Source organism: Salarias fasciatus, chromosome 23 (assembly GCF_902148845.1).
Source record: "Salarias fasciatus chromosome 23, fSalaFa1.1, whole genome shotgun sequence".
Taxonomy (NCBI): Eukaryota; Metazoa; Chordata; class Actinopteri; order Blenniiformes; family Blenniidae; genus Salarias; species Salarias fasciatus.
Genome location: NC_043766.1, coordinates 26,617,331 through 26,636,045, shown reverse-complemented (window position 1 = coordinate 26,636,045; position 18,715 = coordinate 26,617,331). Strand labels below are relative to the sequence as shown.

General features: G+C 40.5%; 1 protein-coding gene across 1 annotated transcript in view; it reads right to left on the bottom strand.

The window, feature by feature from the left end:
• Positions 1-18,715, bottom strand: part of lrp8 (low density lipoprotein receptor-related protein 8, apolipoprotein e receptor) — a 206,678-nt gene that overhangs the window by 88,621 nt on the left and 99,342 nt on the right. Inside the window, exon 4 of the mRNA XM_030084017.1 lies at positions 685-813. Within this exon, the coding sequence (XP_029939877.1) occupies positions 685-813 (129 nt within the window). The remainder of the gene's footprint in view (positions 1-684; positions 814-18,715) is intronic.

Here is an 18,715-nt window from a genome sequence, read left to right as displayed (position 1 = left end):
CACATGCAAAGCATTTCACAGGTATTGTGTGTAAGGCAGGACATCAAAAAAAAAAAAAAAACCTCCCGCAAAAAACTTTTGCAGGCCCAAAGCTTGCCGAGAATCATTTGAGGAGAACATGCAGCATGATGGTGTAAATGTGGTATTAGATATCAGCGTAATAACATTAATCAAACTGTGATACAGTGAAAGGCCCATGGCGGCGTGGAGCGGATTTGCTTCCATTACGTCTGGACATTCTGCTCACATCCAGGAGAAAAGGAGCTGATCAGCGCATTATACAGGAAAATGTCAGAGTGACTGTCCGCCAGCTGAAGCTCTTTATATGTTGAGTGATGTCGAAGCAAAAAGACCCAAAAATATACTACAGAATGATAAAACATCAGAAACAATAAATAAATAAATAATCTGCCTTCTGCAGTGTTCCACAAGAGAGCCATTCATCAGGCCATCTGAAGAACAAGCATGACCTGATGCAGCTCTGTAAGAAGGGTCCATATTACCGATCTGTCTATCCATATATCCATCTATCTATCTATCTATCTATCTATCTATCTATCTATCTATCTATCTATCTATCCATTTCCGAAAGCAAGCCAAAATGATCTTTTATAAAAGAAAAAGCAGACACTGCAGTCTTCCCCATTGACTTCCTTATTCTGGAACATTTCCAGCCCAGCTTACCTGCGGCGCACTGCTCCTCGTCGGCTCCGTTCTCACAGTCTCTCTCGCCGTCACATCGCCATGACAAAGCAACACATTTGCTGGCAGACCCTCCGCAATCAAACTTCTCTGGTGGACAAGTCTGTCGGCCTGTTGTGAGAGGAAGAAAGGAAGCCGGGGCAGAAGGAGCGCCGAGGGAGAGCGGAGGGAGACGGGGAAGGGAAATGGATGGAGGAAGAGGACAGGGAGCAGAGACAGTGAGGGTAAAACAGGATGAGAAATAAGGAAGAGGGAAAAGATAGAGAGAGAAGGGACAGCCAGTCAATGAAACAGTTTGATAACTTAGTTATCTTGTTGCTCAAATCGATTCCCCCTCAAAGGCCTGCAATTAAAGTAGACACACACAGAGGAACAAAGAAGTACGCCAGAAACAAAGCCAGAACACACACACACACACACACACACACACACACACACACACACACACACACACACAAAATAAAAGTCACACAACAGAGAACAGAGAAAAACAACAGAGAAGAGAGCAGCAGTGAATCTGGGCTGCAGCACACACGTCCATTTAACTTCTTTACAAATTTGACCCAAGGTCAAATTTGTCTCACACCTATGTTCAATTTAGGGCAATCAGTTAACCTGGGAGAAAGCTGCAGCAAACCTCGTTTAGAACAGGGAGAAGATGCAAATTCCACACAGAGCTACTCACGTTGAGACCTGAGGATTAACCATTTAGTCAGAGTGGAACCGCAAAAAGATCTTTATAAGATTAAAAGGGAAAGTTTTCCTGACTTTAAGCTCAAATAAATTTGAATTATGCATATAAAACATGTTACAACTCTATATTGACTAGCTGATGGTCGGGTCGGGAGCAATAGCATTAACAGTATACCTGTGATTTCTGCTTGTGGTTGCAACTTTTGGCCACTGTACATGTACCATATTGATTTAGAAAAAAAAAAAGAAAAGAAAGAGAGAAAACAATTTGAGTGAAAACCAGTGAAAACGAATGAAGTGGGAAAGTACATGTTACAGACTGTCAACACTGGTTGTGAAAGAAAATGTGGTCCCACTTGGTAAAAGCCCATTACAGCAGAGAAGGCCATTGTTCCTTCATATGTAACCCAGGGGGTTCGTACAGGGAGGAAAGAAATACTGGAATCTAATACATCAAATTTACAGAGTCCCCACACACAGAAAGGCCCTGTCGCTTCTTCCTGCAAGCAGTACACACTCTCACCCTACCTCATTTCCCTCCTGCCTCTCACGCACACACAAATACACACACTACGCTGTACACACACACTAACACCAGTGAGACTCAAGCCCCAGATTACATTACAGCCCTGTGTCAAACTCAACTCCATCAATTATACATATTCGACCACCGGTGGGCTTCCTGGCAATATACAGGTGTTTGTGTGAGTATGGGTGTGTGCGCACTGCTGCTAAAATCAATAGCTTCTGTGGGATTCACCCATTCCAGTCTCAATCTCTCTTTCATTCATCTTGAATTTATTCTCGTTTTGATTTTTCACACCACCTGTACGCAATGCTGCCATTCAAACGCTGTCGCGTGTGGGGGGAAAACTTGGGAGTTTCAGGCCTTGCTGCTCTGAACTGAGTGTTTTCTCCAACTACGTTGTCCGCAGTGCAAGTTTCTTACACTTAAAACATTGGTAGCTGCATTTTGTGGATGTGCTTTTGGCCTCCTCTCCTGCCATTTACTGGTACTGATCCGTCGGACGACCGATCCCCTCCACCTACCGGCCTCCTGATGAACAAGAGGTACTTATGTGACCATCCTTACAGTGTGTCTCCCCAAATGAGGTTTCCCCCTAGCCTTTCAAGAAAAAAACACCTCCAACAATTCCCCTTTAGGAGAAAGGAACGAGAGTGCAACGCATCTGCACAGGCTGGCTATTACTGCCAACGCGACTGAAACCACTGTGCTGCACAATCAGCGTGTGTAACTGTGCGTCCATGTATTTATGTCTTTGATGCAACAAATGTAGCCCTTCTGGTCAATGTGAACGTGTGAATATGAATACCAACGGCGACTGAGTGTAGGCGTGTTAATTGTCCCACATCTGGTGTACTGTTCAATGCATTTAAATGTGCGTCTTGGAGATACTGCTTCATACAGATAACGGCGGCCTCATCCCTCACATTGCACAGTGTGTGCGTGTGTCTGTGCAGGCCAGCACAGTCTGAGGGCTACAGCTGGAGATTTTTCTCAGTCTCATAAGAACCCTCACACAGAAAACAACCCCCTCAGGGGTCCAGTCCACTAAGTGTCTGACTGACAGCTGGGTTAAAAGGATGTAATTTGTCTGACTGACCATTTCAGGGACTGAGAGTCTGAAAAGGGGACTCATGGTTCAGCTGCCAATCAAACGGCTGAATAATGATGAGTGAGATCAACCAAGAACTCCACTCACACTGATTATGAAAAAATAAATTTGAAAATTTCCCTCCCTAGGGTAATAATGCTCAATACATAAAAAGCACAATTTGAAATTCCCTCTATTGTATGTTTCCGCAATTATTTTTTTACTATTTAAAAGTATGCCAAGCTGCTCTCAATTGGCTTGTGATAAAGCACAATAGCGGTTCTACCCGCACTAATACAGCCCTTACAAGATGTTCTGTTTGCTGCCTCAATCATTGTCAGGGGAAAAAAAGGAGAAGTTGCACAATTGAAGGAATTTGCTTTACAGTGCCTGCAGTGGATGAGCACTTTGTGTGGAATAACAAAAGTGGTAGAACATGAAGTAATTAGCATGATCAACAGCAGCCACCATGTCTGCGACATTAAAACACAACACACACATGGTGAAGACGATGAAATGCGCATGCTGAGATTCGCAAATCCATGTGAAGTGGAGCAAGCTGCATAACAGTGTTGAACTAAAGGATTGCCATGCTATCAGAAGAAAACAACAGAAATCTTGCTTGCTGTATGACTTTGCCATTCCACATCATGTAGGGTTTGTTTTTAACAACAAAAACACTGTTGTCAGTAATGTTTTTGTTTTAAAAGTTTTGACCACATTTAAGTTGATGACTTTATGTTCATACTGACAACTTCTACAAAATATTAGCAGTCATTTTCAGCTGTACAACCTACTGACAAATCAGTGACATATGATTTTATTTGATTATAATCACCAAATTTTCAACAACGCCAATTTTTCACTTCAAGCTGGAAGGTTGTAAAGCCATGACACACTGTTTTCACATTGCTCCTCTCCTCGAGACTGGCTTAGGTGGACCTGTTGTTGTAAAACTGTGTCAGGGTTGTCCTGGATCTCAGTTCTTTACATGAGTCCTCACAGCTTTTATGAACTGAATGTATTATGAAGCTGGAGTCCTGAATCGCTGGCCGTTGGCTCACAGTCGATCAGGGCCTGGATTCCGACACACTAGGCTGACTAATCTGTGCTGACGTTGATGCACTGCTTCTTTTTTAATCAGAGAGCTGCTCACTGCTCATGACTGCTGTGCTTACCTGCAGTTTTTATAGTCCAATATCAAGGTTTTTTTTTTTTTCAATGAAAATATCAAACAATTGTCAGGTGTTTGTCAGATTTGCACAAATGGAATTTAACTCTGTCACTAATTTAGATGAAAATTAAAAAAAACTGCTCATTTGCTTTATTTTACAGGCACCAGATTTCGTATGTTTGTGTCAATCGGTGAATCCACCATTGTTTGGATTTTTTTTTTTCTTTTTAGCAAATCGAGATCAAATAAAAGATGAACAAATGTTCTTATTGGGAACTTTAAAGTGGGATTTAAACAGCTGGGAAACCACTGTTATAACAACATGCATAGCATTCATCTGATGGATCAATTAACTTGAACGTTCAAAAAGTTGAAGCCGATGAAGCTTTGGTGTGAACGCAGCTGAGTCATTAAGGCATATGGAAACGAGGGTTAACTTGGTAAATGGCAGAATATCAGGGATTTACATAACTATTTTCAAATCAAAGCCTTACTTTCCTGCTATGAGTAGAGAATTAATCATCTTAAAAACAAATCTTAAAATCAAATAGAACTGAGATAATTTTATAAACATGTTTTCTACTTACTTTTGTCTTTACTCTGTCGTGTAAAAAGACTTAATACAATGATGCAACCTAGATTGTGTTTCATGGTCTGTGACATCCCTGTTTTTAGCTATGATCATATATTTAATCCAAAGCAACATCTGGCAAACTCTGACCTTGCTTGCAAGTATGTGCAGAAGGAATCAGCAGAAAAATCTCAGAAATAACATCCATCGATTACTGTTATTTGTGTGGTTTGTTGTTTATTGTGAACACAAATGGACCGCACATAAACAACTCGGCCTGTAAATCCCCTCTTCAGATGCCACTCACAACCATATAACTGACTTCGCCATTCGTAGGACTGTGTACTGAATGAATATTTCAAAAGCAATGAATCTCCTGAGGCACGGAGACAAACACCGGGCTCCTACCAGCCAGTGAGCCTCCTTACTGCCAAGGCTTACAGCAAACAACAGCTGAGGAAGTGATACGAGCCATGCTCCAGTGGAGCTGCTCAGCGGCCGACGGTGAGAGGGGCTGGTGGTTCAGCACAGTGGCCTACCCAAGCAGCTTATGCATTATTGAATCAAGCGTGAAACGGGATCAAATCAGGATTGTGGGGTCAATTAATATGTCCAGGATGCATTTAACGTAAGACAAACCAAAAAGTGCAATTGAGCATGCGAGCAGGTCAGGCCCCATACTTCAGTTTCCATTTCTGTGACATATACAGGAAGATCAACCTCTGAAGATTCAGCCCTTTAAGCCTGTTTATACATTTACTCTGCAATAAGTTTCCGTTAGCTGCAATTATCTTGTGAGGGTATTTTCTTGGTAAGACCCTACCATTTTCTAACGGCAGGGAGATAGCCATTATAAGATTAAAAACGTGGAACATAAATCAGCTCAATGCTTTATGATGCAAAAGGTGAAATTACCAGAAGGAAACCATTCAGGCAAATGCAGCCAAGACTTCAGAGTTCGTTGATACAATGCAAAGAGCATTGTGCAAATATTAGATTAATCTTTGGTATTTGGCAGTTTTTTCTACATAAAAAAAACAAAAATCCCTTAATTAATTACCTATATCGCTGACCGAAGCCAGATAAACTTATTTGACTGATTTGCTGCTGTCTTTAGAGAAACCACACATAAGTGAAATTATGTTTGTGATATAATTGATCTGATGTATTATTCTATGTCCAGTAAAAATGTTTCAAGTACAGGAGCAATCCAGACTGCAAAATTGTACGTTACATAGCTCGACTACTTCAAGCCAATAACAAACGCCTCCACTGTTGTTGATGCAGAGGAGACATAAAACACATCTCCTTGGTATTTCTGTTACATGCAGAGTTAGATGCACACAATTTCAGAGTTATTTGACATTTGACACTTTCTGATGGTAAGAAAAACAATGATTGAAAAAGATTACTTCAACAAATACTTGATAAAACATATCTTAATAAGATCAAGAGATTGATGAATAATTAGCCTGTAAACACCTGATAAAAACTTGGAAAAAGTCTCTTTTATTTCATAGAGTTTCAGAGAAAAATGTCCTTGGAATGAACAAAATAAACAGTCTTATTCTTGCTATTTTGTAAACTGTGAGAGGGTTTTTAAATATGTTTTGCTGGTCCTGGGGTCAGAAAACTCATTTCGAGAGTCGGGTGTGATGCAGTCGTCTTTCAGTTCAAACGAGTCTCCAACCAGAAGTGGTGCAGACTTGTTATTCAAGTCACATGGCCTGCCTAAGTGTCTATTATGAGCAGGGTATAGGGGTGGACCGAGCAAGGCGCTGTATGCTAATGAACTTTTGATTAACTACCTTCTTAATTTCCCTTCACAAGAAGGGAGGGATTGGAGCATTGTAGCGCAGCACCACGTCCACTATCCAGCTGCCTGCTTAGCATCAAAGCTAGCCTCCCAAATGATTGATTCAGAAGCCTTGAGGCCCTGCAGGCTAATGCTAAGATAATTTATTTATTATGAGGTGTGTGTGTGTGTGTGTGTGTGTGTGTGTGTGTGTGTGTGTGTGTGAGGTTGGGTAATATAAGTCATCTTGAAGTCAGTGTCTGTCACAGTGAGACACAACGTCAAAACAAAAGCACATGGGAGGGTATGTGATAATATGGCAAATGATTAATGGAGAGGAATGGAGGCCAACACATGATTTACCCACTACCAGGGTAAGGATTGTAGTTGCATGAATTTAAAATGCTTAAAGGTACACTGAATTCTGCTGCACTCCAGACGGCACGGCACTGATTGATGGGGCTCCATGTTTTAACATCTTTTTATGCAAACGCCTAAGAAACATGTCTCATTACATCGATGGAACATTGCAAATGTCCAGCTACTGAGCTGCACAGCGAATGTCAATTAACGGCAGGTCAACAAACACCGAAATGTATGCTAGTATTTGAAGATACATTAGCATTTCTTTTTTAATGAGTGCAATGTCCAATTTTTTCCAGTATAAACAGTGACACTGAGATTTTCCACAAACATTAAAGGGTACAAACAAAATAAGCAAACCAAATAACCACAGATCATATGATTTTCAGAGCTGCATTACGCGAGAGGACAAATTTGCTTTGGTCTCGCATGTGTTTGACACATCATCAATTAAAGTTGACTAACAGTGGGTCCATAACAGCTGATCATCTGTGAAATAGGATAATTAAGCTCAAGTTTCAGCCATGAGGTTGCACCGTAAATTGGCAAGTGCCTGCTGGAGAACAGTAAACTTTTATTGCTTGGCTACTCTGTGCTGTAAAAACGGGGCCAAGGCAACTCTTGAATCAATGCACAATATGTACTGGACCTTTGTAGTGCTTCAGACTGTTGATATAAAATACCCTCCATTTAATTTTCAGACAATTAAATATATGTCACACTATTAACATTTGGCCAGATCGAATCCATGTCTTTATATGAAGCCTTTGTCACCTCAATTCACCTGCATTTATAAGCTATGAATAAAATGAGGGGCAAATCTATGGAAGAAGACAGATGAGAAGAGTGGGGTCAGATGTGGGCCACAGAGTAAATAATGTCAATATGAGGACAAGCTGAGTGACGGAGAACTGAAGGGTCTCACCAGAACCAGAAAGAGATGAAATAGGATCGAGATTCCTGTTGGCAGCATGTTGTTGCTGCATACAGAATCAAATTCAAACCAGATTTTATGTGTGGCCTTTCTGCATTGGATGTGCATGTTGTGACCTGCACCTGTGTGTGTTTTATGTGGCTACTCCAGCTCGTACACTATCACAAAACATATTTGGTGTGTTAATTATGACCTTGAAATTGCAGGTGTTTGTGTGTGCAGCCCTGCAACACACTGCCATCGTGCTAGTGTTTCATCTGATCAGCATTTATATACGTAGATGTCGGACGAGAGGAATGGATGTTAGATGATAGTCTTTCTTGTGTCACATGAAAAGCAAACTGACAAGAACCTAAACCATTCAAACCATTTTCTAACATTGTTTCTTCCTTTTTATTAACAATACGAAAAGCAAAACACTCAACATTCATGTCAACAGTTAACTGCAAAAATCGCATGCTACATATCTGCTTGGGTTGTGTTGTAATACATTCAGGGGTGTAGGCTGGATTGTGTCTTATTTTAGCAGAGATTTAGAGAAGCAATCCACAGTGACTACACTGATCTAATTTTAGACTGCAATTTCATTCAAATTAGAGATGCTCGTAGCAGGTGTAAGGTAATCTCTAGCAGGAGCTGCACTGCGAGCTGAAGACGAAAAAAGCTTTTCTTAAAACTATGAAGAAGAGAGAAAAACCAGACGGGAGGAAAAGGCAGGCCAACCCAGGACCAGGGAAATATAGATCGGCGTATTACTCGACTTTTGGGACTTTTCACATCTAATGGTTTGATCAGTTGAGGGTCATATCATCAAAGTGACGCTTATTAACTTTAGTCCAACCACTGACACTTAAGGCTAGTTATGATGGCTTGATGTGAACGTGTGCGTGCCTGTGTGTGTGTGTGTGCGTGAGTGTGTCACAGTGAATGAATGATAATATTAATTTTTCCAAGAAATAAGTGTGAAAATTTGCTAAATGTTGCATATGAAAGAGGGAATTTCAAGTATTTTTATTACCTCCGCCAAGGAGGTTATGTAATCACTGCGGTTTGTTGGTTTGTTGGTTTGTTAGCAACATTATGGACAAAGCAATGGACGGATTGCAATGAAACTTTGTGAAAGGTGGGTCTTGGGCTAACTTAGAATCCATTAAATTTTGGTGATGATCCGGACCACTGTCTGGATCCAGGAATTTTTTAAAGCATTCTTTATCATTGAGAGATAGGGCAATCTTTGACATAGATGGGCATAACTCAACAATAAATGACAAGGGGGTTTAGCAAAAAATTACAGTGTAAATTCTTCAAGGACTCTAAGAGATATCAGCTGCTGATCCAGATCACGGAAGTATTCCGGATACCAGGATCCAGAACAGACAAAAACAGAGGGATTCCGGAGTGTCAGTCACTGTGAGGCAACACACTGAGATATGAACATGCAACAAACTGCTTTCTCCCATACATTGTTTGTGTTGGGGAGAAACAAAATGTTTATTATTATATATGGTGTTCTTATTGTTGTTGGTGACTGATTTCAGCTGCCAAATTGTGCCAAATTCTAGTCATCAGTGGTTTCTTTGGTTTGTAAAAGCATTGGAAGATGGTGGCTTAACCTCAGGGAATGCATTTTTTTTTAATTAGTTTACCATTTTAAAACCAGATAATCATTCTAAGTACTAATCCAGAACATTAATAAAGGTAGAATTGATCCACATGCTGCATTCTCGTGTGCTCATCTCATGTCTCCTTGACTCTTTCAGTCAGGCTGTGCAGACCGTCACTAAGAATGAAAATGGACAAGAAATTATGGCTATGCAGACCGTTTTTAATAGTAATGTTTTTTCTTTCAATCTGAATATTTTCATTTTGGTGGCAAATCAGCTTTGAAAGAAAAAGTATCACTTAGAAGAAAAAGGAGCGTTTATCCACTATGCACTCAGAGCCCGGACGTGTGTGTTTTACAGAACTACACCAGAGACAGAATAAGTTTCTAAATTACCATATGTGTGTGTGGCTGTGTACAGTAGACACGGTTAATGTATGCATGGATTAAAATGGGTATACATTTCCATGCTTATGTACAGTAAGTATTAGGATGGCAACATGTATTTGTGTATGCATGAGTGAGTGTGTGTTTGGTTGCTTGTCAGCAGCGATGCATATGTGTGAATGCATTAACATGTGTACTTTGCATATTCCCCACATTGCTCAATGAGAACTGGAGCATGATATTTCATGGCAATGGGAAGCGGGATTTGGCAGACACAACAGGGGGAAGACCACACTGCTTGATTTAAAGAACAAGTTTATTTATGCATGACTTGTAATTTTCAGCCAAACGAGACAACAGTTAACTGTCACTGTGCCCCTGATTAGTTGAGACATTTACAGTAATTTGTTGTTTTTTTTTTGTTGCTGTTGTTGGGCAGCTTTTCATTTGCAATGCGGGACAGTGTGACAAATGACGTTACCATCATTAAAATGTTGTCATCCATGTGCCTTTGTGTCCTGCACATATTTATTGTTTTAATAAACCTGAACCCTGAGGATAGTTGAGTGACTCACTGACACATCAACAGAGAATACAGGTAGTGTTTTCCTCAAAAGTCTCTTACTTTTTGATTAATCCCCCTGTAGTGAATGTAAATAAGAGTTTGGACGTCAAGGCCAGCAGCAGTACGCTAAATCTACATTGTAATGATTCTGTATGGTCAACTCCTCCTGCCGCCGTCCTTCAGATGTGAAATCCAATTTCGGGAAAGGGCGTTTGTGGTTAATATCAGATTACATTGTAAATGAAGGTTAGTGTTGATTAGTGGCTTTCACTGGAACACTGATCTTCCATTATTCCAGCCTCGACATACAGAAAGGAGGAGGGGAAGTATGTAGGAGAGAGAAAGATCAGAGTAAATGGAAAGGAAAGAGGAAAACCGTGACAGAGAACCGGGGCTTGCAGAGTGACGGCATGTCCATGAATTAAAAAACAGTCAAAAAAAAGGTGAAAAGAAAAATCAAACCACAGTACTAACTGATCTATTATATTCTCCCAGTTCTTTTATAGAGTTATGAGAGGCTACAGTCTGAGTAATTAACATGGGTGATTTTTCTTTTATCTATTTTTTTTCAATCTGACTAAAAACATTTCTGTTAACAGAATTTTAATATGTGATTGCTAAGTAAAGCGAACTACATTCGGGCCCCAGCTGAAATGGATCATACAGCACCTGTGACATGTGCAGAAGGTCTCTCTCCCAATTTTCAGGTTCTGATCTTTAGCTTTGTGGTCAGGAGTGTTTTCCTCTGCTTAAACGTCAGAGCTGTTTGAACAACTCGCTGCATTCATATGAGGGAGTGCATGCGCAGAAGGAATAACCTGCTGTATAACACGATACGCTGTCTTTAGCTGTTAATATGAGACATCATATATTTACCCTGACTATCGATCAACTAAAGTGTTTATTTGAGATATTTACAGTGTGTTTGAACTCACAATTCGATTATAAGGAGGATTTATGGACCCATGTAAACAATGCCAGAGAGATGTATGTGTTTGGATTCAGAGAGAAAAAACTGAATACCAAGAGAAACCCTGTGGAATTGCAAGAGAAAACTCAACCTTCACACATAAAGGACTGGTTCAAGTATTTCCTGATGTGAAGACAGAGTGCTAACAACTCCACCAATACACATCAGCTCACTTCTAAGGGAAAAAAAAAAGTTGCATATTTTGTAATTAGTGCTTTAAAATCTATTTCCTTGTCATGTCCTTATACACACACGACCTGAGATGCTGAACAAATGTCGATGTAGAACAATTATTTGTAAAACATGAGCATGCAGACACCAAGAGGTCCCCTTAAATTCAGGAATTAAGAACACTGAAGCTGCATACCTCCAGGATCGGACAATTTCAATTTATTTCTCAGGTGTTAGGATGCTCATAACATTAAGGAGCGACAGGACATGAAAGCGTAGTTAACCCATACAAAAGACCTTACCAATGAGTTGTTGGGAATTTAACACTCAAGGTTCTGTCATTGTATATGTTTCTGTCTTGGGTTTTCTTGCTTCTAGTCCCACTTGGCAGAACCATCAAGCACTTCCAGTTAAAACAGTGCACTGAGTTGTGTGCACAGATTACACAGCCGACAGAAAAAGAAAGATGGGTCTTGTAGGAAAATGTGAGTGCTATGAGACAGTATTTGTACTATTTAAGTGAGTAAAGCAATACTATAAATTTTCATGATCTAAATCACAGTCTTTGTTTTGCCATCCACTCTCCTGCTTTGGTAATATTGTTTGGGGACTGTCTTTCAAATATTTGCTGGACAGCTGGGCAGCCGGTCTTTGCAGTTTATTGCTCTGTAAATATCTTCCTGTGTAAATCATGTGTGCAGCCTCATTGCTTACCCACAGTTTTTGGAGGAATTCCCTAAAATGCTGACAGCAAAGGCAGTTTGCTTGGGTGACAATAGAAATTTGAAAAAGTTGACTTAATAACCTCCCCAAAAAACACAGAGCAGAAGCAGGAACTGTGACTTTGACTGTGTTACATATAGAGCACATAGAGGCTAACTGTGGCTGAGGGCCACCCGTGGCCTTTATTTTCATATCCTTGTCACATTATATAATACAATAAACCATAACATTCACTGGCCATAATTCCAACAAATCTCAATCTCTTGACACTTTTGCAGCCCTAAAAATGGTCAAACTTATCTAAACCTTATATAAGGTGTGTTAAATGACAGTGATTCCTCATGTGTTTCTGATCAGCTGCTCATAACTCATCCTGAGAGGTGAGATGGCGGCTAGTGGTTTGCTGTACATCCTGTCGTAAGTTAAAGAGCAGATGATGCCCACTCCCTCCTGTTTCCTCCCCCTGTGTGTGTCTTCCTCATTGGCTGGGCTGTGTGAAGGAGAGAAAGCAGGCTTGTTAAATGTGTAACCATTAGCACAAGTCTAGACTGTGTGCCTGGTTCTGCCACAGGGGAAAGAAATACAGCACGACACCAGCATTCTCATAGGAAATTGCCACTTTCATCCAACGGCGCCCTCTAAATGGTGGTTTAGTCAACGACACATTGGGCATTAAAAATACTGCCAGTGGCTATTGTCACTTCTCAACTAATGAAACACTCCAGGAAAGAAAGGGAATGAAAAAACAAAGAGTAGGGGGAAAAAAGGGAGTCAGGCCTCTGTTTTAGGATGCAGCTTTTAGGGATCAACTTGACGGTTAAACTCTGTTCTTATTCCCTCTGTGGCACGTTGTGTAAGCCTGGCATGCAGACGTGCAGGCAAGGATAAAAAGACTCATATTCACACAGTTAACACAGAGTGAGGCAGGTTTAAATGTGGCATGATACATAAAATAAATTAAAAAGAAAACTGCACATGATGCACGCAACACACTGGTTTACTATGTTGGTGGCCTCTTCCGTTTTTCAGTTTTCAAAGTTTATGTTTGGACTGAATGTTGACTTTACCATGTGATTGATCAGGCCTATAGTGAGAACATAATGCTTCTTTTGTGTAAATAGACTACTGTGTTTATAGAGTGTATTTGTAATCAAAAGAATTAGGGCCAGAAAAACTTGACCAATGCAAAGCAGGAGGGGCAGCTTATAAAAAACTACGCCACAAAGTGTTCACTGTTAGGAGATGTATTATCAGGGATAATTAAGCTGAACTCATGAGTTGGCCCTCCACCGTAGTTTTGGTTTTTAATATGGCTCCTGGGGAATATATTGCCCACCCCAGCTATAACTTAAATTGGGATCAGTTAAATAACAGATTTCATCAGTTTCAGTGGGATCAAACACAACTGCTGCTTCTGATGAAACTATTTCCCCAATAATTGATTTCAGTCTCAGGAAAATGTGAGAATGATATACCCTGCAGACTGTCTGTAAACACCCAGTTTGAATGGCTATTATTCACATAGAACTACTGAGTTACACTCTATTACTGTATTAATCAACAGAATATAAATAGTTTTTAAGGGACACACACTTCAAGCACTTTGTTCAAATTCAATAACAATGTTACTAATAGCTTATGGCTTATGATGGACAATGCAATATATCACTCTTTGATATGATTAACAACAATTAAAAAAAGATTATTTCCATTTTAAAAAGTGAGAGAATGGTTGCGTTTTGGTTGGATAACTCCCGCTGAGACAATATCAGAGCTCAAACAAAACCTGAACTGCTGCCTTCCTCTCCTTCCTTGATAATTGGAGTCAATTTCCTCAGTTGTCACCACCTATTTTGTCCTAACTGATTGATCCTAATCTTAAATCCACCTGCTGCTTCTTAACAATGTTGTTCCTGCCTCGCCGCTCGTTTCACCTGGGCGTGATTGCCTGTGAGCTTGACGCACATCCGAGGCTCGACTTGAGAAATGCATCCTCCGCAGTTTGAGCATGGAGTTCAATTTTCCCATGTTCGAAGAGTGATTGTAAGACAATATGGAAAGCTGTGCTGACAATCAGACTTTCAGAGACACGGGAATGTTCTGAACACTGCTTTTTATAAATATTTCAACCCATTCTGTAATGCAATGTATAATGTAACATAATTTACAGCCAAAGCAGAAACTTAAAACACACTGATTTCAGAAACTTGACTTTGGCGACAGAAAAGCAGAGGCGACTTTAGGAAGCGATGGCAGCCGGGACTTTAGTGGTCTTGAAACAGCTGCAGAACTTCAATAATTTGCTGTCAGACAGAAATATACACTTTTAATAATAATTACAGCAGAAATAATACCACCTTCATAATATCTGCGGTGTTCTCTGGGTCTGTTTTGAAACTTGTAACCCAGGGTGACCGTTTCTAGTTTCATTAAGCGACGAAGAGGTGAAGTCACAACAAAATCAAAATAAGAAAAATCTTCATGAGCGCATTCTGGATCATGAAATAATAAGAACGTAACATCAGGACAACATGGCAGTTGTGAACAAACATGCCCAAAAACAATGGGAACAGATCTCCTGCCAGGCTGGTCCGGCGCCACACGTTGCTCTTTGAGAGCAAACACATATTGACCACCAATCAATTGTAACCAGCCAAGAGCAAGGGTCACTAATTGAACGGAAGAAAGAAATTGACAAGTAAAATCACACGGTGGTAGCAGCTGCTGCGTAGGTGGTTTTCCCCCTTTGATTGCCACGTACAGTGTAAACAAGAGGGCAAGTTTGCTGTAAACAGCTGTTTCAACTTCACACAAGCACAAAACACAGAGGCTGAGAGGCAGAACAAATTACATCTGAGAAACAGGAGACCCTTATAGAGCACAACTCAGACAGAACTGCTTCCCTTATAGGATAAAGTGAGATTCTGTTATAAATGTCATTTCCAACCCCCAAAAAAGACAAAAGCGGAAGGAGCTGAACATAGTTCACTAAAGACGGGAATGAAACTGAATTTTATGGGATTTAGCCCAATTTGAAAAATACTATTTTTTTTTAGGGTGTCGAAGCTTTCATGATAGCAATAATGCTACGCTAAAGTGTTCTGTGTATTTCCACTTTGCATATGTTGCTTGTGTCGTTCCTGTTGTGATTAGGTTTCCCACAGTTTTCCATCAGGGGATCAATAGATGTCAATGTATTGCGAGAATAAATCAGGTTGCAGAGAGTTGTGGTTAATGAGATCCCTCTCATAAAGCTGGTTAAGCAAAACGCCAGCGGCCCGGGATGATGAGGTGAGTCTACGAGGAAGAAAATGGCACATGAGCTTCACTTGAATAGGGTGTTTTCCACTGCTTTCAGCAGTTTGAAAGCACTTTATTCCCACACACACACACTGTAGATGTTGCCTTGCAGAATGTTCAAATTAAACTGGGAGTCATTTGGAGTTCAGTGTCTCACTGGGGAAGGTGCAGTATTGAACCATCAACCTGGACTTGAGAGAAGGACTGTTTCATGAAGAGTAAAGACAGAGATCTTTTAGTTGTTAACTGTTAATACTTTTTTTATTGCATTTTTGTAATTCACTTTCAACGTCAATAGTTTGGATTTCATTAATGCGACACTGAGATATTCAAAGCTAACCAATGACGGAAACGTTTAAAAAAAAATCTCAACAACTTACAGGTGTGTTTAAAACAATAGCAGATACATTATTTTGTTATATAGCGTTCCTTTTCACTTTTGCTTGACGCTCACTAGACTTTCTCTGCGTTTGAGGTATATATTTACTCAGGACAGGCAATAATCACACACGAACAGTCAAAAACATCCATCTGACAGTGATATATACTTGCTAATGAATTAGGGTCTTTTTTGTTCTAATTCCTTTAGAAGTTGTGCAGATTTAAAGGAAACATGCCAGTGAGCAATCAGCTGCATGCTAACACGATGCTTATGATCTAAGGTGAAGGTGCAGGACAAGAATACGATTAGAGGCAGGGATTAAACCTTCAACAAACACTGTTTGTAGTTAGTGTACTTTTTCAGAGAAAAATAAAGAAACCTACATGACGTTAGAAACTCATAAACCAAATTTTACCGCAATTTCTTAGCTTATATGAATTATTATCAAATCGAGTATATTGAATCCATTAAAAAAATAAAATATTGATAAATGTCTGTACACTACTTCACCTTTGCATGAAGAACTAAAACATTTTTCATGTTTTGAGAGATTTTAAAATTCTGGGATCTCAACTCGTTTGACACAAGCTAATGGTTAAAAAAAGGGAATAACAGAGGGCATGTGTGTACGTACCCTTGGAGTGGTGTGTGTGTGTGTGTGTGTGTGTGTGTGTGTGTGTGTGTGTGTGTGTGTGTGTGTGTGTGTGTGTGTGTGTGTGTGTGTGTGTTTATGTCCTGGGCAATGTGAAACTTAGCTCAGGGCAACACAGGTTTTCCATTAAAAGTACACGCAGCACGCGACTGAAGACCAATTAGACTTCTCAGCTTCTGAAGGAGATGAGTGACCTGAGAACACCTTCTCACACACTCACAGTCTTCAAAACTACGCACAGGCCTCCTTGTACAGCTCCTAAATGTGCATGTGTTATGAGTGTGTCTTTTGATGATAGGGTCACTGACTTCCAGCAGGCAGAAAGTGAAAGTGAGACAGACACAGGTAGAAAGGGAGAGAGAGGAGGGGGGGGTGGAGAGAGGGAGGCCACCTGGGAAATTACGGCTGGCACTGCCGCTGCCTCAAGCATGAAATTGAAGCCGTCCGACAGTCCAACTCACCGGTTCCTTCCCGTTCATATTCCAAAACAATTAACTAGCACAACCTCCTGCCTCCATGCTATAATATCCCGACCTGCCTATTGTCTCAGCACGCAGAGGCGAGGCCAGACGCAGCTCGCCACACGGGAGCAGGTGGAACTGATGACAGCAGGGATAGAGAGACGGGGGGAGATGAAGCAGGAGGGATGTGTTCAGCTTCGCCACCAGAGGTGGATGGAGTGACCGGCAGACGGACGCTGCCGTCCTGAGAACCCAATTACCTGAACGGCAGAAATGCTAAACATAAAACGGAAAAACAACAAAACTTGCTACAAAAGTGATAACTGAAAGACGATCTTAAAGGGATACTTCAACATTTTGGCAAATTGGCCAATTTAGCGCAATTCCTTAGTCATTTCAAACAGCATACTTACTTTTTTTGTGAGGGCGAGCTGTTGTTTATCCAGAGGTGAGTCGGGGAAGGTTTTCGGGACGGACACAATGGAAGTGAACGGTGTTTTTGTTCCACCTCGTCAAACTCATCAAATACACAATCCAACAACCCCAAAACACTTTGGTGGACACGTTATAATCCACACATTCACTACGCTGTGAAATATTAATGCCACATTACGAGATTGAGTTGTTTATGCGAAGATTGCTAAGACGGAACTACTTACTAAACGAAAAAGTAGTTCCCAGTATTTGCTTCAGTGTCGTAACGCTACAATATTATTTGTTGGTGTTCCACAGCGTAGTGAATGTGCGGATTATAATGTGTCCACCAAAGTATTTTGGGGTTGTTGGATTTTGTATTTGATGAGTTTGACGAGGGGGAACAAAAACACCGTTCACTTCCATTGTGTCCGTCCCGAAAACCTTCCCCGACTCACCTCTGAATAAACAACAGCTCGCCCTCACAAAAAAAGCAAGTATGCTGTTTGAAATGACTAAGGAATTGCGCTAAATGGGCCAATTTGCCAAAATGTTGAAGTATCCCTTTAAGCGACATACTAGCCAGAATAAAAGGCAAACAGTAGAATAATTCATGCAACTGTCTATTAAGTCAACTTCCTCCACCGTATTCACATTATGGGTGCCTTGTTGAAAAACACTGCAGCATTCCTTCCGTTGTATAAATGTTTGAATGACTTGATTACTTGTTGGTTTAAACAGGGGAAACAAAACATGGGAGAAGCCTTCCTCGCTGTCCACCTTTGGTGGTTTGGTGTACTTTTTCGAGTCAGTGGTGCGATAATCAGCATGTGAGAAAGAACTTGAAGAAGTCTGGATAGGAGCTCTATAAATCATAGCTACAAAAAGTATGGGGGAGAAGCCGTGCTGCGATGAAAGGCTCGGTTTTGACAGTTTGTGTCTTCAGATGAAAGCGATTCATCAGATGGAATGAAATAAGTATGCTTCAAATCATGGCAATTTCAAAACCCCTTGGGGTTGAGTCCATTGGCAGAAAAAGGATCTGAGAAGATGATCAATACAAAGTACTGAACGAATCTGACTTCATTAATATGTAATTTATTGACTCTTCTTTTACACTAGTACTGGACCAATTTTTAATGCAATTAAACTGACTTTGGGTGACAGTTCAGATCGATCTCGTCACTGAAATAAGCACAATCCACCTTATAGCAAATGTCCTTTTTTTTTTCTTTAGAG